The sequence below is a fragment of the Hemibagrus wyckioides genome, linkage group LG02, assembly GCF_019097595.1.
Source record: "Hemibagrus wyckioides isolate EC202008001 linkage group LG02, SWU_Hwy_1.0, whole genome shotgun sequence".
In the NCBI taxonomy this organism is placed as follows: Eukaryota; Metazoa; Chordata; class Actinopteri; order Siluriformes; family Bagridae; genus Hemibagrus; species Hemibagrus wyckioides.
In genome coordinates this window covers 7,600,431-7,626,101 of record NC_080711.1, presented here as the reverse complement: position 1 = coordinate 7,626,101, position 25,671 = coordinate 7,600,431, and the positions used below count along the sequence as shown (strand labels likewise).

At 39.8% G+C, this 25,671-nt stretch overlaps 4 protein-coding genes across 22 annotated transcripts in view; 1 reads left to right on the top strand and 3 right to left on the bottom strand.

Moving 5' to 3' along the window:
• mapk8ip3 (mitogen-activated protein kinase 8 interacting protein 3) overlaps positions 1 to 4,649 on the top strand; it is a 36,194-nt gene extending 31,545 nt beyond the window's left edge. For 15 of the 17 annotated variants that reach the window (XM_058409747.1, XM_058409872.1, XM_058409779.1 and 12 more), the window contains 6 exons: positions 1,064 to 1,235; positions 1,362 to 1,475; positions 1,724 to 1,762; positions 2,486 to 2,653; positions 2,815 to 2,961; positions 3,624 to 4,649. In XM_058409747.1, coding sequence (XP_058265730.1) covers positions 1,064 to 1,235; positions 1,362 to 1,475; positions 1,724 to 1,762; positions 2,486 to 2,653; positions 2,815 to 2,961; positions 3,624 to 3,745 — 762 coding nt within the window. In that variant the 3' untranslated portion in view covers positions 3,746 to 4,649. The remainder of the gene's footprint in view (positions 1 to 1,063; positions 1,236 to 1,361; positions 1,476 to 1,723; positions 1,763 to 2,485; positions 2,654 to 2,814; positions 2,962 to 3,623) is intronic. The other 2 variants (XM_058409853.1, XM_058409790.1) reach the window with 1 other exon arrangement.
• A 195-nt stretch (positions 4,650 to 4,844) lies between these two features.
• nme3 (NME/NM23 nucleoside diphosphate kinase 3) lies at positions 4,845 to 11,498 on the bottom strand. Of its 2 annotated transcripts, none has more exons than XM_058409884.1 (5): positions 11,340 to 11,498; positions 8,953 to 9,083; positions 8,502 to 8,603; positions 7,340 to 7,452; positions 4,845 to 6,551 (listed from the first exon to the last, which is right to left on the bottom strand). In XM_058409884.1, the coding sequence occupies exons 1-5, from the start codon at positions 11,494 to 11,496 to the stop codon at positions 6,434 to 6,436; spliced, it is 621 nt and encodes a 206-aa protein (XP_058265867.1). In that variant the 5' UTR covers positions 11,497 to 11,498; the 3' UTR covers positions 4,845 to 6,433. The 2 variants fall into 2 exon arrangements, with proteins under 2 accessions (XP_058265867.1, XP_058265877.1); XM_058409894.1 differs by lacking the exon at positions 11,340 to 11,498 and adding an exon at positions 10,102 to 10,313.
• A 1,001-nt stretch (positions 11,499 to 12,499) lies between these two features.
• Positions 12,500 to 15,176, bottom strand: mrps34 (mitochondrial ribosomal protein S34). The gene is made up of 4 exons (XM_058404783.1): positions 15,061 to 15,176; positions 13,780 to 14,102; positions 13,615 to 13,657; positions 12,500 to 13,218 (listed from the first exon to the last, which is right to left on the bottom strand). Exons 2-4 carry the CDS (start codon positions 14,095 to 14,097, stop codon positions 12,920 to 12,922), a joined length of 660 nt encoding a protein of 219 aa, XP_058260766.1. The 5' UTR covers positions 14,098 to 14,102; positions 15,061 to 15,176; the 3' UTR covers positions 12,500 to 12,919.
• Positions 15,177 to 17,134: 1,958 nt separating this feature from the next.
• On the bottom strand, positions 17,135 to 25,671 carry spsb3a (splA/ryanodine receptor domain and SOCS box containing 3a). 2 transcript variants are annotated; one of them, XM_058374143.1, is made up of 7 exons: positions 25,491 to 25,671; positions 23,446 to 23,578; positions 23,028 to 23,205; positions 22,697 to 22,884; positions 22,017 to 22,119; positions 21,113 to 21,238; positions 17,135 to 20,101 (listed from the first exon to the last, which is right to left on the bottom strand). In XM_058374143.1, the coding sequence occupies exons 2-7, from the start codon at positions 23,569 to 23,571 to the stop codon at positions 19,740 to 19,742; spliced, it is 1,083 nt and encodes a 360-aa protein (XP_058230126.1). In that variant the 5' UTR covers positions 23,572 to 23,578; positions 25,491 to 25,671; the 3' UTR covers positions 17,135 to 19,739. The 2 variants fall into 2 exon arrangements, with proteins under 2 accessions (XP_058230126.1, XP_058230136.1); XM_058374153.1 differs by having other exon boundaries at positions 23,028 to 23,200.

The following is a 25,671-nucleotide window of genomic DNA, read 5'->3' as shown; positions in this document are numbered from 1 at the left end:
ATAAGGTGTTGCATGTAGCCATGCCAACACGCAAGCTGGCTTAGAGCCCATAGTAAGCGTAGTAACTGTTTTAATACAAACACTGAAATATCAGTCTTGGAATACCGCTTGACAAGTAGTGATCGAAGTAGCCAATCAAAATATGGCCCTACATCAAATACTATTGTATAATTTACAAATAGAGCACTTAAACCATGTGTTCTGTGTTTGATCAATCTTTGAGATTTCAGTAAAGTATCAATTACTTCAATATCAATTATCAATCAGTATCAATTACCTTATAATCACATGATTTCAGCAAAATTCATGCAGACAAATCTTTAACCCTGACGTGATGAGTTTACCACTTTTCTTAATATACTTAACTGAATCACAGTGCATAGTAAGAAGGTCCTGGGTTCGTATCCCAGGTTCGAACAGGCAGGGGCCTTTCTGTGTGGAGTTTGCATGTTCTCCCTGTGCCTGTGTGGGTTTACTTTGGGTACTCTGGTTTAGTCCAAAACATGTACATTAGGTTGATTGGTAATTCTAAATTGCCCATAGGAGTGAGTGTGTGTGGTTGTCTGTCTATATGTGTGGCCCTGTGATGGACTGGCAACCTGTCCAGGGTGTACCCTTGCCTTTTGCCCAATGTGTGCTGGGATAGGCTCCAGCAGATCCCTGTGACCCTAATTAGGAATAAAGTGGGTTATGACGATGGATGGATGGATGGATGGATGTTTTTCATATTGTACAACTGTTTTTCTTTTTGTTTTTTCTTTTTTCATTCTCACCTGTGCATACATGCACTAACCATGAGAAGGATCACTTGTGTGTGCCTCTAACCATAAAAATTGTGTATGAACCTAACAGGATAAAGATATAGCTAATTGTTTTTTTTTTAAATAAACATTTAAATATTCCTCTGTTTATTGCTAAGTATTGAAGTAAATATTACCTAAAATAAATAAATAAATTAATTAATTAATTAATTATTTTTTGTCCAGATGATCTAAAATGATCCAGATTCCTCTAGAGAGAAATGGCTTATTCCTTATTTCCTCTCTGTAACTCTTTATTTCAGAAATCATTTGACGCTCATCCTCGCCGGGAGAGCCAGGTCAGGCAGCTCGCCTGGATCGGAGACGGCGTATGGGTGTCCATCCGATTGGACTCCACACTGCGATTATACCATGCGCTCACACACCAGCACCTTCAGGATGTGGACATCGAGCCTTACGTCAGCAAGATGCTTGGTAACACTCTTCTCTATTCCCTTTTTCTCATCCATTTATATGTATTGGTTAGAGCCAGTGATTTAATTTTGCAGAACTGAGATCAGCAGCAGTTAATATCTGGTATATTTTGGCTTTGATCGACAGGCACAGGGAAGTTGGGCTTCTCGTTTGTTCGGATAACAGCTCTGCTGATCGGAGGGAACCGATTGTGGGTAGGAACAGGAAATGGAGTCATCATCTCTATCCCTCTGACTGAGAGTAAGATTTCATTGAGAATAACTTGTCTGCTTGGCCACTGATGGAAAACAAATCATTTTTCTTTCGTCTGTTGTAACTTCTTCGACACTCTGTGATTCTTATGACATCTTTCTCCATTTCTTTTCTGCCAACCCTACCTCTATATCTGCATTTACTTTTCTTTTTACCCCTTGCCTGCGCCCTTGCTTTGTCCGATGGATTTGCTCTTGTGCCCCCACCTCCCTTTCTCCCTTTTCTAATTCCTTTAGCTGTAGTCCTACATCGGGGACAACTCCTTGGCCTGAGAGGTAAGTTTAGAGCCATCTGTCGCCCATTGATCCTATCACTATTTACATCTTCCATTTTCTTTTCCCATTTGCATACTTCAAATCATTCCATCCTTATAAGTTGTATTTTGTGTTCAGTCATGGTTTACATTAGAACCTTTCTGCATGACTGCAGTTATTTATTTTCTGGCTGTTTTTTTTTATTTTGTCATCATAAATGTGCCGTTGTATATGTATGTGTGCATGTGAGTTTTCTTTTTTATATGTTGATTCATAATTTCCTGTAGAAAAGCTCCCTTTTGACCTCTCTTTTGTTTCATTTGATTCTAATGCTTCTTTCATATAGTGCTCTCTGGAGAGCCTGGATGACTGATTGCCCCTTTCATTTAAAGGTGGAGTTTGTAATTTTTAAAATGTGTTTGTAAACCTGTAATAATAATGTCAAAGACATACAGGGTCTCACTGGGTTTTTTAATTTTAGGCTTTTGTATACATTTTTTTTCTGGCCAGGAAACTAGCTCCGCTTTACTCCTCTTTCCAACGGGACATGCTTAGCTTCGGCAGAGGAATTTGTTGCAGGGGACAGAGAAGGCCTTTCAATAAAATGTTTCTTGTAATTGCAGTTCACCTCGCAGACAACAGAGGGCTCTAAAATTACAAACTGCTCCTTTAGGCATTGGCCTGCTTTGATTTCGTATCAATTGGTTTGGTGTCGCTAATAGATTTCGTGTGCTTTGTTCCTAGCAAACAAGGTGTCTCCCACATCATCAGCAGGCGTGATCCACGTATACGCCGATGACAGCGGCTCAGACAAAGGCAATGGTAGCTTTATTCCATACTGCTCCATGGCTCAGGCTCAGCTGTGCTTCCATGGGCACCGGGATGCAGTAAAGTTTTTTGTGTCAGTGCCAGGTACGTGCTGACCTCCTGTTCAAAGTCACTTAATTGCTCTTCAGACCTTCACTTACATAAAAGACTATTGCAATCATTTATTTGTTTTTCTCTGGTTTTAGAGTAAGGTATAAACAGACATAGGTCTTTTTCCTAATTGCTGTTTTCAATTTTTTTCCTAGGCAACGTACTGGCCACCCTGAATGGCAGTGTCCTGGACAGTCCATCAGAGTCTCAGGGTTCTTCAGCCCCAGCAGAGATAGAAGCTCAGAGTGTTCAGAATGTGTTGGTCCTCAGTGGAGGCGAGGGTTACATTGATTTCCGTATAGGTAAGAAACACAGACATACACTCAATAGCCAGGTTCTGTGGGCTTTCTAGGTTTACACCTCCTTTATTCCTCCTGCGGAAATACGGAACTGATGATAGGTGTTTGGCTACTTGAATAGCACACTGCAATAGACTAGTGTCTCATTCTTGGGACAGACTTGAGTATTTGAGTATAAGACAGACAGACAGATAGAATGAAAGACAGAAAGAAAGAAAGAAAGACAGAAAGACAGAAAGAAAGAAAGAAAGAAAGAAAGAAAGAAAGAAAGAAAGAGGAGGGATGGTGGGCTAGACAAATGGCAGCCCCAGTACTGCCAAGCTGCCACTGTTGGGCCCCTGAGCAAGGCCCTTAACCGTCACTGCTCCAGGGGTGCTGTATCATGGCTAGCCCTGTGCTCTGACCCCAACTTCTGAAGTTGGGATGCGTGAAGAAAGAATATCACTGGGCTAAATTGACTGAAATTGGGCTGAAATTGAGCCTTGGGCTTGGGCTTGAGCCTTGGGCTGAAATTGAGCCTTGACAAATCAAGGCTTCTTCTAAATGAATGATTGAACAAATGAGTGAATAAACACTGGGCAGGGCAGTATGTCCCAAAATTATATTGTATTTTGAACTGCATTAACTGATAATCTGTCATTTGATTCTGGTTATTTTTCTTCCAGGTGATGGTGAGGATGATGAGACAGAGGAGGCAGATGCTGAAGCCCCTCAGATTAAGCCAACATTGTCTAAAGCTGAGAGGAGCCATATCATTGTTTGGCAGGTGTCCTACGTCCCTGAGTAATGCTATCAGACACTTTATGCCTGCACTCCCCATTGTAACTTTGGCCTCAAATATTCTCTATGAAGCCTTGTGTATTCCTAACGATGCCCATTAAATTCTGTATGTAAGCTCCGTAACTACCCCCTAAGGCCTGTATTTACCACCCCTAAATTGTAACTATCCCCTGTATGTTGGCTGATTTGCCCCTGTGACTGCCCTTTACTCCAATGCAAACAACTCAAGACTCTTCTACATCTTACAGCGGAATGGCATTTAGCAATGCATTCGATACAACTACCTTTCTCAGAATAACCCAGTTTTTGCCAAATTCATAAAAACGCTCTTGCGCTATTTTTACCTGTCCACCAGCTCACAGCTCACTGGATAGGCGCTTTTATTCCCGAGTGGAATAAGGATAGGGGGCTGTGATTGGATAAAAGGGTTCGCAGAGATGTTTGGTTTGTTTGATCCTTATTTAGGGATTTGTTTTTATGATGTATTAAGGAGGATGGCGAGGAAATCGCAAGGGACGTGTACAAAGGTGTAAATATTAAGGCTCAGTACATACAACTTCGTGTCATTGTAGGAGAGTGATGGAAAAGGAGAGAACGCACATTTGAAGGAGACTCGTTTCATATGTTTAAAAAGGCCACTGATACAGCCGATGAATTCAATAAATACAAAATTGTTAAACACCACCCTAAATTAACATACAGACAGCAAGACGTATCCATCAGGTAAGCTGTGAGCTGGCTTTATCTTCAAAGGAGACTGGTTTTTGTGGGTCACACATAAGTTGAGGTCTGTGTTTGGCTGCTGGTTAGATTGAGAGTTAATAAAGACAGATCCGATCCTCTGTATGTAACAATATATGTTCTCTCATGTGTGGTTAAATATTAAATATTAAACATATTCGTGTTCTGAACAGATTTACCTGTGATCATTTTATAGCCCTAAAATGTGTACTATCAATGTCTTCAGTGCCTAGTTAATTTATAGCAATATTTCCATGTCCCTTATTCATCAAGTGACATAAAAATCTTACATGGGTTCTTTAAGAAGCTTTAGGATTACAGCGGATCCACTGTTGTGTAACAAGTACAAGCACATATGAAGCGAATGGCTTTAGAAAACCCTTTATTTTATAACAAAGCAGGCTATTTGCTCAGCAAAGAACAAGAAACAACATTAAAAAATAAATCAGGTACTAAAGCTGTAGTGTAAACATCAGCACAAGTGTAAGGCCTGTAAGGTGAACAAGCTTACTATTGCTTTTGTCATTATTGTCATTCATACATGCAGTAACACGTACGATTCAGGGTCTACACGAGGACCTGTACAATATTGAAACGGTGCTGGTGTTTTCCTTTCCGTCAGTTATAGCTTTAATGAAAGTTGCTGGGGTGGTCTACAGCTCATGACACCACAAGCCATCCTTCTGAGATTGTTATGCAGTACACCAATCAGGCATAACATTATGAGCAGTGAATAACACTGATTATCTCCTCATCATGGCACCTGTTAGTGGGTGGGATATATTAGACAGCAAGTGAAAATTTTGTTCTCAAAGTTGATGTGTTAGAAGCAGGAAAAATGGGAAAAAGTGTAAGGATTTGAGCGAGTTTCACAAGGGCCAAATTGTGATGGCTAGACGACTGGATCAGAGAATCTCTAAAACTGCAGCTCTGGTGTGGTGTTCCCAGTCTGCAGTGGTCAGTATCTATGAAGAGTATCCTTTAAGTACTGTAAGTCCTTTAAGACCTGTAGGTATAGAACCCCCACTCTGCAACTTACAGGACTTAAAGCATCTGCTGCCAACATTGTGGTAGAGATACCACAGTCCATGCCTTGACAAAGTCAGGGCTGATTTGGCAGCAAAAGGGGGACCAAAACAATATTAGACAGCCAGTCATAATGTTGTGCCTGATCAGTGTATACATTAAGCTTATTATGACATTTTGGCTTAATAATAATAATAATAATAATAATTCACACAGGCTGGCAATAGTGAGGTGCTTAAACTTATATTCTTGGCCACAAATGAAATTCAGAACACTCTGGGCCAAAAACAACAAAAGAAAGTGCCTCCTTTTTTAAATTGTGGTCAGAGCGTCAAAGCTTGTAGATTTATCTAGGAAAGGTCAAATGTCAATACAAACCTAAATCCATAAAGAAGCAGAACTGAATATGTAACAGCAATCAGCATTTAAAATGCAAGCTACGTAATGACTAACAGGCCCTCCATGAATGAGCTGAAGATGAATATTTTATATCATGGTGTTTTTGTTTTTATGCTTCCATCCAGAAAAACCACGCAAAAAGCAAGACCACAAATGATCCCTAATTGTAAGTGTCGAACATTGCAAACAGGCAAGCACAGGAAACTTCCACAAAAATGTATTAGACTCATTTCAACAAGACTTATTTCAATAAGTCCTATAATGTTTTGTAGTTTTAATATTTTACTGGAAAAGTTTATGGAAATTAATTTCATGTTGCCAAACGTTATCAGCGCATCCATAGCTACTGTTTAGTGTGTGTGTGTGTGTGTGTATACCCGCTAGCTCTTCATTAAAAACAGCACAAGGAATTCAAGCATTTGTACCAATTCAGAAAAAATGTACTTCAGATAACAATTGTGTATTGCTAGACATACATGAGGCCACAATGCTGTGTGGATGTGTGTGTTGATGTGTTCAAGGTAGTGCATCAGACATAGATCCAGTGCTCACTGCTCTCTTCCCAGCAGACGAGCTCATGCTCTTTGAACCACAGGGAGATTTCCCTCCGAGCGCTCTCCACTGAGTCACTGCCATGGATGACGTTCCTGCAACACAAAAAAAATACACCAGTTTAATGATGACTGGTCAGCGCATATTAAACTGCTATTTTGCATGGTATTTCCTGAAAATCACTTGGATAAATATAGTACAGGGACAGACAAATTATAAATATATTGATATATAATAGTAATCCCTCTGTGCAAGTGAAAGCTCTAAAGTGTTATCCAGTACCTTGTGAGCTAATAAACCTTGAATCTTAACAATGTCTTAAGAGTATACACATTCCCAGGGAATGGATGACCTGCATAGCCAGTCAGCATACTCTAATGTAATGTAGCACAGTATAGTGTTTTAACCAGGAGAATTATGTAACAGAATTTAAAGATACTTTATCTTGGTTGCGTCAGTATTTGCACATTTGTTGGTGCACCTTCTCATCCATGCAGACTAATTAATCAACCCTATTAAAATCATTTTAGTGACAGACGTTGACCTGTGTGTGTGTGTGTGTGTGTGTAGTGCAGCAGTGGGATTTGAAACACCTAATAAGCTTGTTACAGGTATGAACCATGGGAAATGCATTGAATATGAATATTTTCAACATGGGGTAGTTTTTTTTCCCCCTCAGGTTTTTGGATGAGAGATAAAACTACATCATTACAAAATGCCTGCTACATCAGCAACCTACTTGCCCACTGGGTAACTATAAATAAAACACTCACAGCCCAGACACATATTACAGTGATTTGTCCATTCCCTTACTGTAGTGCTAATTTTGGTACCCAGTCCCAATAGCTACACTTCAACATAATTAGCACACACTGTGACTGACCTGCCTACTTCCACTCCGTAATCTCCTCGGATAGTTCCTGGGAGGGAATCGGCAGGGTTCGTCTCTCCAAGCATCTTTCTGGATGTTTTCACCACATCCAGACCTTGCCATGCCTGTGAGATTTAACAGATTGTGGTGGTTCAAACAAACAAATCATAAACAGGTTTCGAGAATTGATGCCACACAGCTCTAGAATCAAATGTGAAGGAGCAGAGAAATAAACTTTTGGGACTAGACTATTGTGGATGGTAAAAACCATAAAAAGGCTTTTTGGATTACAACTGTTATGACAGCTTTTTTCACAAACAGTCTTGCACTCAAGTCTCATTCAGTTAACTTCAACAAAATAGACTTCATATTAAACCTATAAAGAATTTCCGGGTTACACAGCTATACACCAATCAGGCATAATATTATGACCACATGCCTAATATTGTGTTGGTCCCCCTTTTGCTGCCAAAACAACCCTGACCCGTCATGCATGGTGTATTCTGACACCTTTCTATCAGAACCAGCATTAACCTCTTCAGCAATTTGTAGCAACAGTAGCTCGTCTGTTGGATCGGATCACACGGGCCAGCCTTCGCTCCCCATGTGTATCAATGAGACTTGGCCTCTCATGACCCTGTTGCCGGTTCACCACTGTTTCTCCCTTGGACCACTTTTGATAGATACTGACCACTGCAGACCGGGAACACCCCACAAGAGCTGCAGTTTTGGAGATGCTCTGATCCAGTCGTCTAGCCATCACAATTTGGCCCTTGTCAAACTCGCTCAAATCCTTATGCTTGCCCATTTTTCCTGTTTCTAACACATCAACTTTGAGGACAAAATGTTCACTTGCTGCCTAATATATCCCACCCACTAACAGGTGTCTGATTATCTCCTCATCATGTCTTATTCACTTCACCTGTCCCTGCTCATAATGTTATGGCTGATCGGTGTAGAAGGGAATATACTATCTAGTGTGTGAGAGGATGGGTTCCCTTTTGAGTCTGGCTCCTCTCAAGACTTCTTCCTCATATTGTCAAGGAATTTTTCCTTGCTGTTATTTCCTCTGGCTTGCTCATTATGGATACATTTAAAATTTGTCCACTGTTGTGCTATACAAGTGCTATTCAAATAAAATTTAATTGAACAGACAAAAACGTGCATGTCTTACCATTACTACAATAGGCCCAGAGCTCATGTATTTCACAAGGCCTTTGTAAAATGGCCTCTCTCTCAATTCCCAGTAGTGTTCCTTCAACTGCTCCTCGGAAGCCTGAACAACCACACACACACACACACACACACACACACACACAAGAAATATAGGTTTGATTTAAAGAATTGCTTTATATTCACTATCAAAAACATATCCTCATGCTAGTACATACTCTAAAAATACTTAACTATGCTATAAAACCTGTTACAGAGACTTTGAGCATCTAAAATGTCTCAAGTCTCTAGAGGAAGCAGTGTGACTTGGGTAAGCGTATTAAAATCCATTTTTTGTTGTGGCTGTTGGACTTTCTCTAGTAACATGAAACTCAGAACACCATGCCATCCTATAAGCGTGGTTATGAGGAGTAAACACATGGAGGCTATTTAAGGAGCAGGGTTTTTCTTACCTGCAGGAATTTCATGGCGACCAGTTTAAAGCCTTTTCTCTCAAAGCGGCGGATGATTTCTCCCACCAGCTTCCTCTGGACACCGTCCGGCTTCACGGCGATGAAAGTGCGCTCGTTCACACCTGTCCATCCTGCAAATCCAGACACCAGCCACACTTTACACTTCTCACCATCATTCTAATAATCTAACATTTTATTTTTTGAAGAGAGATCCAGGGACACCCAGGGATCTGTGAAGCATAGGCAGGGTAATTCCACAATTTTGTGCTGCAATAATAAGGCAGGCAAATTTTTGCTTGGAAAACAGTTAAGTTTAACTGCTTTGATATGAGTAGTAAGTTTTGTATGCAACGACTGACATCTGAATGGGTGAATTCGGCTGCGACCACCACGGACCATTAGAGAGAGAGAGAGAGAGAGAGAGAGAGAGGGAGGGAGAGAGAGAGAGGGAGGGAGAGAGAGGGAGAGAGAGAGAGAGTGTGAGAGAGAGAGTGAGAGAGAGAAAAAAGAAAGAAAGAAAGGATAGCCCACTTTACAAACACACACACATTTCACTCATTACAAGCAGAAATGTACCATTATATTTATTTTCTGTCATAATGAGATCTAATAATTAATTTCTTTGTTCTTAAATTGTATTTTACATTAGAAAATGAACAATTCCCTTCCATTAAAATTAATCTCTGTAACAAAATGTTATAATCAAAAGGTTCAATGTATTTTTGTAAGAGAGAATGACTGTGATAACGTGAGTGAGAAAAGGAACTAAACTAACGCTCAGATATTCCACAATATTAAACCTACAGAAATAATGCACACGTATTTGGGAGTGTGTTGTTACTGCTTCCATAACAGCACCTCTAATATTAATCACACCACCATGTCCTTGATTAATTTCCTGTAACTGCATTCCCTGCTGTTTCACTCCTCAGATACTTCTAAGGTGTTGAAGCACATAAGCGTAAGGTATCACTGTGAAAATCGGAATGCAGAGATTTTAGTCTTCATTTCTCAATGTCAAGTTCTTTCACAGTGTACAGATTTTAGAGCACCAGTTGATCACAGTGGTGGAAGTTCTTTAGACACTGTATAACATCAGCACTAGTATTATTACAGACTTTTTCCACTCCATTGAAACTCATGACTCACCCTCGGTCACTCTGCTGCTGCTTTCTTTTCGACGCCTCTTGCCTCGATTCTCTATTACGGCTAAATGACGCTTCATTTCAGGGTCATTGCTGGGAATAACCGTGGTCTGTTTTCATTTCCAACTTTAGCCTTGAGCTTTACTGGAGGAGGCGCTCGGATACTTGGGAAATGTTGTTCGGTGTTAAACACAACAAGGCACTGCTTCACATAACTACAACTACCATGAGCACCAGAGCGCGCGCGCACGCACGCACGCACACACACACCTATTGCTCTAATCCTTATTAAAATGTACCGCCTTCATTATTAATACTTGTATAACGTGTAATACTCGACAGGACTGTCCACCGCCCGCCATGTCGTTAACAATAACAAAATGGAGTGTTTTATGCAAATCAAGCAGGTGAAGAGACAAAAGACACACACAGCGATGTCCTAAGACAGCCGAGACTTAGATTTTGTTCGGATTTCGACTTTAAACTTTATGGACACTGCACGTTAATGATGCTGAGGTGATAGACAAAAGGTGTTATATGCGCGCGACAGCCAGGTAACCAAAACGCTCTGACGTCACACAGCCGCACCTTGGCTCGTGGTTAATTAACGACCCCCGTGCAGGAAACAAAACCGATCGTTATGAAGATATTAGATGCGACAAGATCTATCTTTGAACAGGTGTGAGTGACAGATGGGGTTAAAAGATAAAACCTTAAGGCATGCTTTTATATGGTGATTCACATCACCGGCTCTTTAGTGTGGGATCTAGGATTAAGGTACCATCCGAGGTACTGTCTTTGTTAGGCTAACTGCATTAACTAATTATGCTAATTAAAAAAATAAACACTTTAGCAAGGGTCAAGGTTAATTAGAGTTCTATTTAATGTTTTATTATTTTTTTGCTTTTCACACACGAGTAGGGTTTTTTTTTTGTTGCTAGATCTTATTCTGCATGTGCAAAATGAGATGAAGATAAAAAAAAAAAAGAAGAAAAGTGCACGTTTTTTGACCCGATTCTTAAATCCCAAGTGTGTTTTATTATAAAAGTGCTTACACACACCAAAGTAAATAGCTAAGTATAGAGACTAAACCCGGCATGGCTCCTCCAGGATACTCAGCCCAAGCTAGCACACACTCGTACATAAACCCTGCTCCGAGGGTTAACGCGAGTTTTCCCGAAAAGACCCGAGTGCATACTCCCAGATAATCGTGATGAAGTCCGGTCTTCAGAAAGCACTCACCTGTCTTGAAGATGTGAGCGAAGAGCGTCAAGAAAAGACAAATCATGGCTGTAAACGTGCCGGTTGCTCGGCCCAGGCTTTCCCGCGAGCTCTTCGGAGAGAAAAAGGAAGGAACGTGCGCGCGCTCTAACGTCTCGAGGATCAGACCGGAGCGCATGCACGTATACGCTGGCAGCGCGCGTGCTAGCATGCCAGCGCCTATAATTAGGGATTAGCCTTAGCATTTCAGTCTGTTTTAAAAAAGCGTTTCTAAATGCTTTTATTGATGAGTGAATTAATCATTAACAGTGTCACTGTACTTAATAAAGGTTACTTGACACTTAAGGTTACTTATTACTAAACTGTACCTTTATTTGTCACCTCAAGGGTACATCTTTTAGTCCTTTAGCATGCATATTTTACATGCTAATGTGAATGTCGTGCACTTTTAAAATGATTTAAAGCACACAGTTAGACCGACAGGACTTCCGATTAGCTTTAATAATAATGTACTGCTAATATACAATTTTTGGCCAAAATATTCACAGCTGATCACATACACTTATATTGACAAAAGTTTTGGGACACTCCAATTCATTGAATTAAGGTGTTAGGCTTGACCACTTAGTTCCAGTGAAAGGATCTCTTAATGCTTCAGCATACCAAGACATTTTGGACAATTTCATGCTCCCAACTTGCTCCCATAAAGACATGGATGAGAGAGTTTGGTGTGGAGGAACTTCACAGAGTCCCGACCTCAACCTGATGGAACATCTTTGGGATGAATTAGAGTGGAGACTGCAAGGCAGGCCAAAACTGGGACGTCTGCCTTCACATGCACATGAATGTAATATGGAGTTGTCCCACCCTTTGCAGATATAACAGCTCCAACTCTTCTGGGAAGGCTTTCCACAAGGTTTAGGAGTGTGTTTATGGGAATTTTTGACCATTCCTCTAGAAGCACATTTGCGAGGTCAGGCACTGATGTTGGAGGAGAAGGCCTCTCTGCTCTAATTCATCCTAAAGGTGTCCTATCAGGTTGAGGTCAGGACTCTGATAAACAGGTTTCACTATGGACACATTTAAAAAAGAAGGAGTACAAAACAAGCACAAATGTTTAAATGTTGCCACTGAAATATTGGCTAAAGACTAAACTGCAGCCCAAGTAGTGAGGAGAGATGTTTAATTTTGTCATTAGTATCTCATTTTTATTTATAAATAATGCAAATGCAGTTATCAGAGCATGTACAGTAATTGACATCACATGGACAGATTAAACGTTCCTCTTTAAGGAACACAAAATCCTTCAGTGGCTTGACACCAAAGAAAAGTATTTGACCGTCCTAATCTTTAAACAAAATGGACAGAAGATGATGGAAGTCATGTTGATTTCCCAAACAAGGCTACCATTATGATATAATACATGGCGTGTTTATAAGACACTATTTTGCTTATCTAAAGATTAATGTTAGCTTTTGGGCAGGAAGAGCTTGTCCTAAATCACGGAAAGAACAGCTGCCACACTGAGATAAACACCTACTGAAAAGAATGGAGGAAGAAGGCTACTCATAAAAGTTTATCATTTCTCCACTTATTTCAGCTTATACGGGTGTTCCTTCCTGTTTTTGCTGTTCCTGGCTGCGGAAGTACTCTTTGCTGAGCAGCACATCTCTTTTAAGAGGTAGGCTGGGTTCAGGTAGGGTACTGGCATCGACGCCAAGCTCCTTGGCTTGCTGTGCTAACATCATGGCACGCAGGAGTGGTGGATAGCACACATGACGGATGGGTGGTTCAGGGACAGGCTCGAAGCATGTAAAGGCCTCTTCTTCATGTTTGGGTATCAAGCGCCAGTCGTGGTACATGACCTTATCTAGCTCCTTCTCAGAGGCTTCTTCTTTACCTGGAATGCAGATGAAGTGCATCTATAATTTACATATAACGTTCATGAGATCAAACCAGATGTGGCTGGTCTTGCATATTGATCAGAGGAATTTTCAATGCTTCAATTTTTATGGCTTGGTTAACATGACAAGTCTTAAAATATGCTTTAGATTTTCTAGAGACCATGGCTGATCTGCTATTAGCAACCATATTACCAGACAGCTGCAGTGTTCAAACATTAAATATCTTAATGTAATTAGAAAGACATTGATAGCTAAATAAGTAATAGGTATCACATACATGGCTAGAGCTCTTTTTTAGCTCCTCATATCAGAAATTTTAAAAGGTAAAATGCACCGAATCTTTAGAGTTTTTACTGACACATTTTTTTTTAAAATCTTGATTCTACACTTACCCTTAAATGTCAAAATGCCCCACGCTTTCCCATGGTCCATATTCTACAGGAGGAAAACAAGACAAATAAATCAACAAGTTCCTAAACCTTGACTCTAAAAATGCTTCATATGTTTCTGGCCTCTTGTTAAATAGCCAGACTCTACCAACTCATAGTTAGACAAACCTCTGCTGTGTAGTCTACTTTCACTTTAGTTATCTTCCAGTAGCAGGGCTCTGTGTGTTCCTCTATCCACGATTTCCGTGTAAAGAGCCGTCCCACACCAAACATGCGCATGCCAGCCAGGAGCTTGAAAAGTGGAGTCTCCCTCCGCACATCCTGCCAGGCCAGCACTGGCAGCCTCTTACCGGTGAGTGGCCGTGTCATGGTTTCATAGTCCAGGGCATAGCGTTGTGAATCCCGTGGCCGATTTTTCAGCTCTCGATAAGCCCGGATCTTTCGGGCCATCTCAGCAATCAGTCTCAAGCGCTTCTTTTTCACCATTGTGACTGAAGGAGACCAGAGAGGAAAGATAACATGTCAGTGTACAATTTAGACTAGCAGAGCTCTCTCATAAAACATATCAGATTAATAGTATGTCAATTTTAATCACAGGCTGTGGCAAGGTAAAGACAGAAAGATGTAATTATGAGGCTTTAATTTTTTTTGCCATTTATAACAGTTTATTTACTATTAACAAACATCTTGAGGCAAATTATTCTGGTGGTGAAAAACATGCATAGTGGTCTGAAGAAGTGAGACTGAGGCTGATTACTTTCAATTCCAGACTACAGATTCATGCAGCCGATCAGTAGCAGACATGTCTCGTGATTGGACAAAGTGAAGTGTCCCCTTGAGTTGATCAGCATTTGGGCTGCTAAGTTTCATTCAGCGTTACTGAGAAGGTTTGTCCCACATCATTCTCATTATACCATCAGTGAGATCTGGTGACAATGTATTGCTCAGTCCTGACCGCTTCACTGTTGAACCATGATGTTAGATTTTACCCTTCATGTCTAATATAAGGTCCAACACTGGTGACCACTTTAAACTGCATGTGTATCCTCATAAATAAAGAATTAATGTATATTAACTGATGGAGTGATCCTGGATACAGTTCACCTTCCCAGCATGCATGCACACTGAAAATAATGTTTATTAAAGATCACAATGAATTGGTATAGAATTTCTTACTGTGTTGGGAAATATATCATCAACCCTTTGTTTGACTGTATTAAAGGCATTTTATCATACATATATTATTACATTACACACATTACAACTACCCCCCCCCCACCCCCACCCCCGGTTTATAGCTACATCACCCCAGAGGTATCACGTGCAGCTGGTCTGGCCCTACATGAAACAAATAATACACACTCTAACATCGCAATCATAGAAACGTATAAAAAATAAACAACACGCAAGATCACAACAACCATGACAAGATTAACAAGATTATCTGACCTGTTTTATTCGACTTCAACGATTTGACTTGACCTCCACAAACACAACTTCCGGTATGGATGCGGCAGAGTAAAAGTTTCGTTCGGAAACGGGGCTACAGAGCCGAGAGTTCCTAGCTGTTCTGGTAAAATGCACAAGTTATTATAATAATAATAATAATAATAATAATAATAATAATATGTAATTTATGTAAATATCTATCTATTAGAAACACCCAAAAAACCAAATTATTTGACAGAATAATTTACAGATATAACAGATATTGTTTATCTGTCATCTTAAATATATATATATATATATATATATATATATATATATATATATATATATATATATATATATATATTCAATATTTGGCTCATTTATATCAATATTTAAATATGTACAATAATATCTTTGTTATTGGAAGCACAGAGCTTTTATTTCTCAACTTGCCATCATCACTTGGTGGTGCTCACTGATGCTGTGGATGGTTCTGTGTGGACAGCCTGTGACCCAGGAGACAGCCGTGGACAGAGCCACTTGGGGACTTTCACACCATCACAGATCTGGCAGCTTGTGACAGCAAAGAATTAGTGTCTATAATAACCTCAGACACTACACTGACCTAATAGTTCCTCATGGGCCATTGATTCCTGTTATAAAAAAGACATTAATCAGTTACAGTTACATTATTTACTGTCCAGTGTCACCCAAATGAGCCTGATTTCTCTCAAGGTTTCTTCCTCATATCATCTCAGGGAGTTTTTCCTTGCCACCGTTGCCACAGGCTTGCTCATTAGGGATAAAATAAAATAAGGATAAAATAGTTTCATAATTTAATTTAATCATTTATTTTTATTTCTATTCATTCATTCATTCATTCATTCATTCATTCATTCATTCATTTCCCCCTCTCCTTTCTCTGTTTATCTTCTTTTGTAAAGCTGCTTTGAGACAATGTCCATTGTAAAAGGTGCTATACAAATAAATTGAATTGAATCCTAACACTGACACTGAGGTTTGGATTAAATCCATTCAATTCCAGTTAAATAGGCTAGTAACAGTAAGAACCCAATAATAAATATGATCATTTTTATAATGACAGTTTATAATTTTCAGCACAGTAACCAAAGAATAAAATCAGTTTAAGGCCCCACTTTGAGAACCACTGGTCTACCATACACCTGCACTTGTAAAATATAGGTGTAAAATTAGTCATTCTAGTCACATTTGCTGTTTTCACTGCCCCCAAATCTCCTAAACAGCCAAATAAGCACAGACCCGTGTGATTTGGGTGAGATCTATTTAAAAATAAAAAGACTATAAGACCATATTCTGTACACCTGACATGGTAGTGTGTAGCACATCAGGCGTAGCAGTCTTGTGTATTTTATATTCTATAGCTCATCTTTTTTTCCATTGAAAATTCAATTATTGATCATCAGCCCTTCATGTGGTGGACAGATCGTCTCCCATCCCAGCATTGGTATTGAGATGTATAAAAAAACTGCAATAGTTCACACACCTGAAAGCAGTTAAGGCTCCAGGTTACCGATTAGAAGGATCAAGGGTTCGAGCTCCAGCACCGCAAAGCAGCCACTTTTGGGCCCTTGTGTGTCTCTACTGTTGTGTACACTATGCACATTTCTATTCTATGGCAATTTCTGTTCATGAATGGACAGGTAAAATGGACAAGTGGCAAAAAAAAAAATAAATAAAAAAAAAAATATCAATAGCCTGAATGAACTGTAGGCATACCTCATAAGAAAGCCAGTGGTATAAAGTCCATCCATCCATTTTCTAGACCTGCTTTATTACTAAGTAGGGTCACGGGGATCTGCTGGAGCCTATCCCAGCACACATTGGGCGAAAGGCAGGAGGAAACCCACACAGGCACTGGGAGAACATACAAACTCTACACAGAACATACAAACTCTACACAGAAAGGTCCCCACCTGTTTGAACCCGGGATACAAAACCCAGGACCTTGGGTTTCCATGAGGCAACAGTGCCAACCACTAAGCCACCAGGCTGCTGGTATTAAGTCGATATACCTAAAAAAGATTTGCCAAAATAAAGTGGGCACACTCGACCAGTTTTGAATCATTTATTATGCTTAAAAAACAACCGACATATCCATCCTTTTTCCCCCACTCTGTGTACATGATTTTCATCTCAACTCCTTAAATCATACATCAGTTAAAGCCCATGCTTGACATATAGTAAAGGGAGACAGAGAAAAGAGAATAAGCTAATACATACAATATGTACAGAACAGAGCATAAAGTAGTGGGGTATGCATTTATTTCTGCATACAAGGAGAGGAAAAAAGTGCTTGAATGCATAACAAAGACTTTGAATTTTATTTTACAGCAAATTACAAAACCTATACACACTTAAACCTCCATACTTGATAAATACAACCCTCATAGAGAGATGTAAAAAAACAAACAAAATCAAAGTATGGTTATAAGAAGAAGAAGAAGGGTAGGTAACCGGTTTGGACAGCGTATGAACTGAGAGCATCAGCTCCTCTAGCTGAGCTTAAAGAAGATCCGACGTCTTGTTGCAAAACAAACATTAACTTCACATTTCTTGGTTTACACTGTGGGTCTGTTTTCTAAGTGTTTTTGCTTTGCATCAGGGTAGAAGTGGCCCAAGAGAGAAGCCCGAGAGAGGTGATGAACATGGCACAGAGCACCACGAATGCTGTGTTAAGACCAAAGTGGGTTCAAATCACAGGTTCATGCAGGTGTTTGATGGCTGCGTTTTACACGTTTGTGCACATTTCACAGGCAAACACTCTTGCACAAAAGTACTACGCCTGAGACGCACAACAGCTCAGCCAGGATTTGTAACACAGGACCGGTATGACTATAACTGTCAGCAAAAAAAGACCATGCCCATCAGATGTTAATACACTAGTTGACTGGCAAAGTTACATGGAGTAAAATGATAAAAAATAAAAATAAGGAATGAATGTTAAAAGCTGATATTAAATATGGATTAATACAAAATGTCATCTGAAAAGGACAGCAGAAAAGTCAATAGTATGATAGATGGAATATAATTAGTCAGGTTCGTTGCTGCAGTACCAGGAAAATGTCTTTGAACCAACAATCATAACAAGAAGATTCTAGCAGGCGTCAGTAAAGACTAGGACATTAACCAAAAAATTTAAAAAAACCTAGCGTTTGCTGGTGGACGAGACGGCTCTATGCTAATAGATTAAATGGTAAACTTCACCTTCTACTCTGCGCACTTTTACCAACCAGAGACCAGAGCATGCCTGCTTGTCTTCTACTATGTACTAACCCAGTAGAAAGGTTTATCCGGGAAAGCAAAAGGCATAGTTTTCAAACGTCTCGAATTGCTGTCGCAAGTAGACTAAAATTGCAGTCTGTGTATCATCCATTCCATTCACATCTGTTTTGAAATTTTATTTGCGCAAAACACGCATTCAGATCCTGAATTTTCCCCCCACTCTCAGTTTCAGTAAGAAAAAAAATAAAATAAAATAATAATAATAAATCAGCATAGAGGATTTTTCCAGAATTGGCAGTGACCATGTCAATATCATGGGCTCAACAAACTTATCAACCTGGTCAATGCTATTCCTAGGCGGAATACGTCATCTACTTATCGCTTCTCCCGGGGGAAAAAACAAATGGACTAACAAATACACATAAAACTCATAGCATATAGGTCTAAAAATCATATCCAGAGTCTAGACTGTCGGCTAAAGCAGAAAACAATGCTGTTTTCTGTGAATCCATAGCCAAGTGGGTAATTTCAGAAAACATTTTTCGTCTTCTTGATATCAAAACAGATCTGGATTGAAGGGATGACGCATCGCTTTATCTAAAAAAAAAAGGAAAAGGAAAAAAAAAAGGAAAAACTACAGCCAAGCTTTAAATGTTGGCACGTCAACAACTTGCATACCATTATATTGTGGCATAGCTGTTTAAAAAGACATGAACATGATTCTTCCAATTTTCTCAAATGTTGCAGTTTCAAGAAAGAGTTGAAGGCAGCATACAGTACTAGATTCAGCACATCAGTGCTATGCTGATGAAACCTGCTGTCAAACTGGTCACCTCGTTTGCAGACTTGGATGGTGAATTACATGTTTTAATGGTACATCAGATGATAACTGATAACTAAACCCCTTTTTATCCATCCGAGTGTCCATTTTACTCATCCTACTTGTTTGGATATAAGCTATATTGAAGTACAGGTAGACGACGGCACAGTGCTGAAGGTTATAGGTAAAGATAATACTGAGATTTTATATAAAGAGTTCTTGTAGGGTGGAAAAGTGTGACATGATTTGTTCCAAAACCCTGAAAGAGACAGCAGGGAAAGAGCAGGAACATTCAGCACTATGCAATAAAACAGAGACAGTCGACTGTTTTGTCATGATGCATCGGACTGCATTTGCGTGTATCTTTTACATGACCTGTACAAAGTGAAATGCAACTTGAACAGTCCTGCTGAGATTAAAATCAAAGTGGTATCCTTAATCTGGAGAGACTTCGTATTAATCAGATACATTAACATCTTTTGTTTTTTTTAACGATTTCTCTCAGTTCTCTGAGTCTGAAACTGAAATGACCTGACAATGTATTAACTGTAAGAGTGTGTGTGTGTGTGTGTGTGTGTGTGTGTGTGTGTGCGTGTACGCGCGCGAGATCGCCTCAGGTCCAGCGACAGCGTTTCCTCTGGCAGGCCTCGGGGTCAGAAGCGCAGCCGTCCGACTCGCTGCCTGAAGACGGCCCGACGGGTGTGTGTGCGTTCGAGTTTGTGTGCGTATGCGAGTGGTCTAAGCTTAACACCCAGCCAAGTTTGGAATGTAGGAGGTGCCTGAGTCCTGGTGGGAGCGGCAGCACTCGGAGGGCGTCGGCTCCTGAGGGGAGGAGCTTACGCAGGTGCCAGCAGCAGAGGTACTGGAGTGAGGTGGGGGCAGAGACAGAGCGGATCACCTTCATGCTGCTCTTGGCAGCTGTGGAACAGGCCATGGGATACACACGCTTGTTCTGCAGCTCTGTAGCAGCTACACCTATACATGTGCAAACACATTAAAACATGGCATGGAACAGACATAAGGCAACATATGCAGTTTATATGATCCGTCTCCTTTGAATTGCAATACACAACATTTTCAACAAGTCTGCAGTCATGATAACCGAGAACTCTTTTCACTTAAAGGGGCAGTTTGCAATTCTTGGTGCCCTCTGCTTGCTGTTAATAAAAGAGCTATAAGAAGCAAATTTCACAAGCCTTCCTTTTCTCCTTACCAGACATCACGTTCTTATGTGTTTAAAGTAAGCCATAAAATAAATAAATATTATATTATATAAATAATATTTTATATATATAAATAATATTTTACATATATAAATAATATTTTATATATATATATATATATATATATATATATATATATATATATATATATATATATATATATATATATATATATATATATATATATATTAAAAGAGTTTCTTTTGAAGTGAAAGTGAAGAGAGTATTTTGTCCTGCACTGTTTGCACAAGGATGCACACATGCACTCTATGTGACAGATTATTTTGTTTACTATTTTAGCCCCTAGTTCTTTCTAGTCTAATGCAGCTTTGGGTCTTTATGTAGCACCAGGGTCCTAGAGGAACTTTATTTTATTTCACTGTGTACTGCATCAGCTTATATAAATGACAATAAAAATCTACTGACACGATTTGATTCCTGATATGAAGGTCAAAACCACTAAGCCACAACTTCTCAACAGTATTGTTTTTAATACAGGTGTTGGAGCACATTTATATGTTACAAACCGCACCATTAAGATAATCAGTGTACTGAACCAACAGAAAAACATGGTGGAGAGTATAAAGGGTAAATGGGCAGTCTGAATCTCCCTTCCTCCTGTAAGGAGCCTAATGATGTATACCCCTGAAGAGCAGCTCATACTTTCCTGCACCTACTTCTACTGTGCTATTCTGGTGCCAACCCGATTTCAGCCCAGTGTCATGCTGTCAACATTATTACTGATGTGTAAAGTGCTTCTTACCGATGCATTTGCGGTTTTTAAAGAAGGTGAGAGTTCCATGCCAGGTGTCCAAGTGAACGCCTATGATGGATCCCTGACCAAACCGTGACGAGAAGCTCACTTTGTCACCGTTATGATGTAACAACCCTAGAGACCAACACATAATTAGTTACAGAATACTGAGATGTAATAAAAGACTCACTGTGCCATATAAATTTTCTTGTGCTGTATCTTGTAACCGATTAAGCTGCTGTTACATAAGAATTTCCCTCAGAGGATGAATAAAGTCGGTCTGCCTGTCTATCTATCCATCCATCCTTGCCAAACGTTTTGGGATGTCTGCCTTTACATGCACATGAATGTAATATGGAGTTGGCCCACCCTTTGCAAACTGTTCTCACAAAGTTGGGAACATGAAATTGTCTAAAATGCCTTGGAATGCTGAAGAATTGAGAGTTCCTGTCGCTAACTAAGGGATCAAATCCCTGAATTCAATGATTTGGAGGGGTGTCCCAAAACTTTTGGCAATATAATCTGTCTCTCTAGCTATCATCTCAGGACACATTTTCAGAATCTCTATACTGGGCATCATTATGAAATCTACATCTGGATTTCTGTAAAGCTACTTCCTGGCAATGTGTGTTGAAAGCAACATGCCAAACTTGCTTGCATAGAAAGACAAACATTTTAACAACTGCTGTCAAGTTTTTTGCAAATAAGAGATTATATGCAGGAATCAGATTTGAATCCAGGACATCTAGGACAGACAGGACTGTGTGTAAATGATTAAACTTTAATCAGGGTTTAATCCAGATTCCACATACTGAAAGTCTGGATGTCATTCTGTATTGGTTATTGGCAAAACGATTTAATTGTGAAGTCATAGCTTTCTTGCAGTGCATAGATGCCCTTATTGTGTATTTACCTGTATATGACAAGCCCCAGCTGTCTTCATCTTTTCCCAGTAAACTGCAGAACGTATGTCGGTATTTGTCCAGATTGACATCTGATGTGCCAATTCCTACCATCTACAAAACATGGACAAAAAATTCATTAATAACTGGATCCGCTCTGTGTTTGTCATACACATCATAATTATTTACATAAAACAGAGTTAGGCTGTTAACCTGACATCTTAGCAGGAATTACTTTTGAACTCCTAGGAAATACTGAACTTTACCACCAAAACTCTGGTGTATATTGGTGGATGAGAGATGGTTTAAAAAATTTTGACATTTGTAAAAAAAAATAAAGCAACGGTTAAAAAAAATTATTACATTATTATTATTTTTTTAATGATGGCACCACTGTCCTGTCGATTTGTTTTTTTTTTTTTACTGACTCAAGTCAGAAACTCATGAATTTACACGTCAAAATTCACCCAGACAAAGCTGCCACAAAGTGAAAGTAGGACCTTTCGGATCCTGTGTCCTTTCCTCCTCACTGATTTGGCTTTTCTGCTACATGATTTTACAGCTTTTACTTCTGCTTAAGCTTAAAGATGTCCCCCGTAATGCTGTTACAAGGGGTCAAAATCATAATTCATAAAAAAAGCACTTTCACAAGCAGAAAACTAAACTCAGCAAGAATGCAGTCGAGTCGCACCATGTCTGTTCCGTAGACCGGAGAGGTCATTTTGATCTCCCAGAAGTGCTGTCCCTCTGAGAGCTCCTTGGAGCCACGGATAGCCGCTGTGCCGCAGCTGTACTCCGAGTGGAAGCTCACCTTCCTGTTCTCACAGCTCAGCAGCGTGGCTGCTGACCGACTGCCCTCATCCCACACCCAGTCAAACTCTGACACACAAACACACAAAGAGTACATATGATCAAATGCTCTTTCATTCAGTGAGTGTCATTTAACAGTGAAGCAAAGGAAAGGTAAAAAAAAAAAAAAAAGAAGAGAGGTGTGCAATGAAAATAAATCCGTGCACACATACCTTGGTCATCTTCTCCACAGTGGCAGTCTCGCAGCCGTGCGTAACTGCGTAGACGTGGGTCGTAACTCGATTCCATCTCCAAATCACAGCCACAGTACGACTCTCCGGTCACTGGCACAGCACTTGGCACTGAAGGTACAATGCCAGGATACTCTGCCTCTGAATCTGAGTCACTGTACTAAACAACATAAATACGGTATATCACATGTGTGACAGCTTTTTCTCCACATAATTGTGCAAATATACGTTTTTGCGTGAGGATTTCAGCATACTGAACACATGAAATTAGCCTTCTTAATACTACTATGCTCTTTTAATTCCCTCTTAATCACAGATCAATCCGTTTCAGATTACTAGCCTTCTGCTAGCTTTTAATAATGTTCATGTTATCTTAGCCAGCTCTGACGCATACACTGACCTGTAGGCGGTCACAACCCCATTCATCGCTCTCCGAGGGCAGCACCAGCGTCTTTGCATCAGCATCCCGGCGAATTCCACTCCACACGCTGCGCCACACCCGACTGTTTCGGCTGCGCCTGGACATACCACACCTGCAAGCAGTTCAAGTGAAGGCCATTAAAAATCATTTAAAATCATCCTGACTATCCAGCTACCTGCTGCAATTAAGATTTGACCCATAGTTGACCCAAGTATCCAGACTTACTTAGGTGTACTTTTTGTGCATGTTTTTTTAAACATGAATAAATGTTACATTTACACTGTGTTATGATCCAATAGGAGATAACATTGGGCCTGACAAATATTGAACAGAACATTAAGTTTGAATCTCTGTATGATGAAAAGGAATTATCGGACATGTTAGATATGATTTATATAGAAATCTGGTTATCAGTTGTAAACATTTAAAATCAGTAGCAACCCTAATTACCAAGAAAATCGTAATTAATAAATAAATAAATAAATGAATGAATGAATGAATGACACTGTCAGTAGCTGAACTGTGTAGCTACTAAATATAAATTTCAACGCTCTGAAAACAGGATCTGAAAAGCCAGAGTTTCCACCTTCAGTGACTTTAGCTCCAAAAAAAAAGGCTAACAACTTCTATTTAGCAAATTTTTGGTCAAATGTTAATGATTGTCCAGTACTTGATACAGCTGTCCAGCTCACTTCACAGCTGCTGGTTGGATGAGTTGAGAGACTAGACTCACCAGCAGTGTGTAAAGCTTTTCTTTCACAGGCCAACGTTCCCAACAACCAATCACTCATCATCAATGTTCCCAACTAATCACTCATCAATGTTGCAAAACAACCAATCAGTCATCTGTGTTCCTAATCACTCATCATCAATATTCCCAACAACCAATCACTCATCATCAATGTTCCCAATCACTCATCAATATTCCCAACAAACCAATTACTCATCATCAATGTTCCCAATCACTCATCAATATTCCCAACAAACCAATTACTCATCATCAATGTTCCCAATCACTCATCAATATTCCCAACAACCAATCACTCATCAATCTTCCCAACAACCAATCACGTATCGGCCTTGTTCAACCAATCACGTACCGCCATTGTTCAACCAATCACTGATCACCGTTTGTCCTAGACTTTCACGTCTTCATTTTACTCTCTCATCTTGGTTACATTCACAGTAACAAAAGCAAATTATTCCATCTGTAATCATTTCTTTCATGTCTGATTCACAACTACTTCTTTCTGTAGAAGGGTATACCGTCTTAAAAATACAAAAGCTTAGTTTGTGGTGCCGTGACCAACGTTTAATTTCTTTCTATAAGACCTAAATGTATAATATATTATTTCCGATTCTGATTAAAAAAAAAACTTTATCATCTCCCATTCCAATGGCCTTCGGAAAACACTCACTGTGTGTACCCTCATATGTAATTTGATGATGCATGCATGATGAACCTAGGGGTATGTAAAGGAGCCGATGACGTCACCCGGCGACTTTTAGCACCGTGCTGCCATTGCAATCCAATTTGCAATCAAACCAGGTTAATTAAGCGACCTGACACACCGGCCATTCAAAAAACGTGTCATCTTCAATCATCCGTCAGTCTCTCGGTGCTTCATACAAAATTAAAAATTCTACATACAACATGTATTTATCTATCTATAAATCGCGCTGAATCACTGAGCAGGTACAATTTTAAAAAGGCTTGAAAACCGGAAAAGCAACATTAAAGCTCGTCTTCTTTTTTGGCCTAATCAAAGTGATTAGCTAGCTAACTAGCTCAGCTAAGGCTCTTTTGTTTTTGGTTCATTGATTCATTAATAAGTATTATTTTCAGCAGGAAGATTAATAACAATAGCGAGTCAGCAACATGTTACGAGATAACCATAAGTGTCTCTGTACGCAGGAAAAGTCCAATCCAGCTTGGTTATAGACTGTTTAAGTTAGCAAAGGTTAGCATCGGCTAGCAGTCTGCGGTCTCTGTAGCAGCACACAGCGCGATCAAGCTCATTTACCAGCTTTGCAGATGTCACCGGACAGCCCGCGGGAATCCTGCTCTTTATCCGTGATCGTTGTACAACTCCGTGTGGTTAGGATTAGTGAAATTTTCTGAGAAATATGTTACTAGCTGTCTCGCGCTTATGACCTACTTTGAGCACGCAGACGTAAACAATACGGCACCGAGTCCCGCCCATT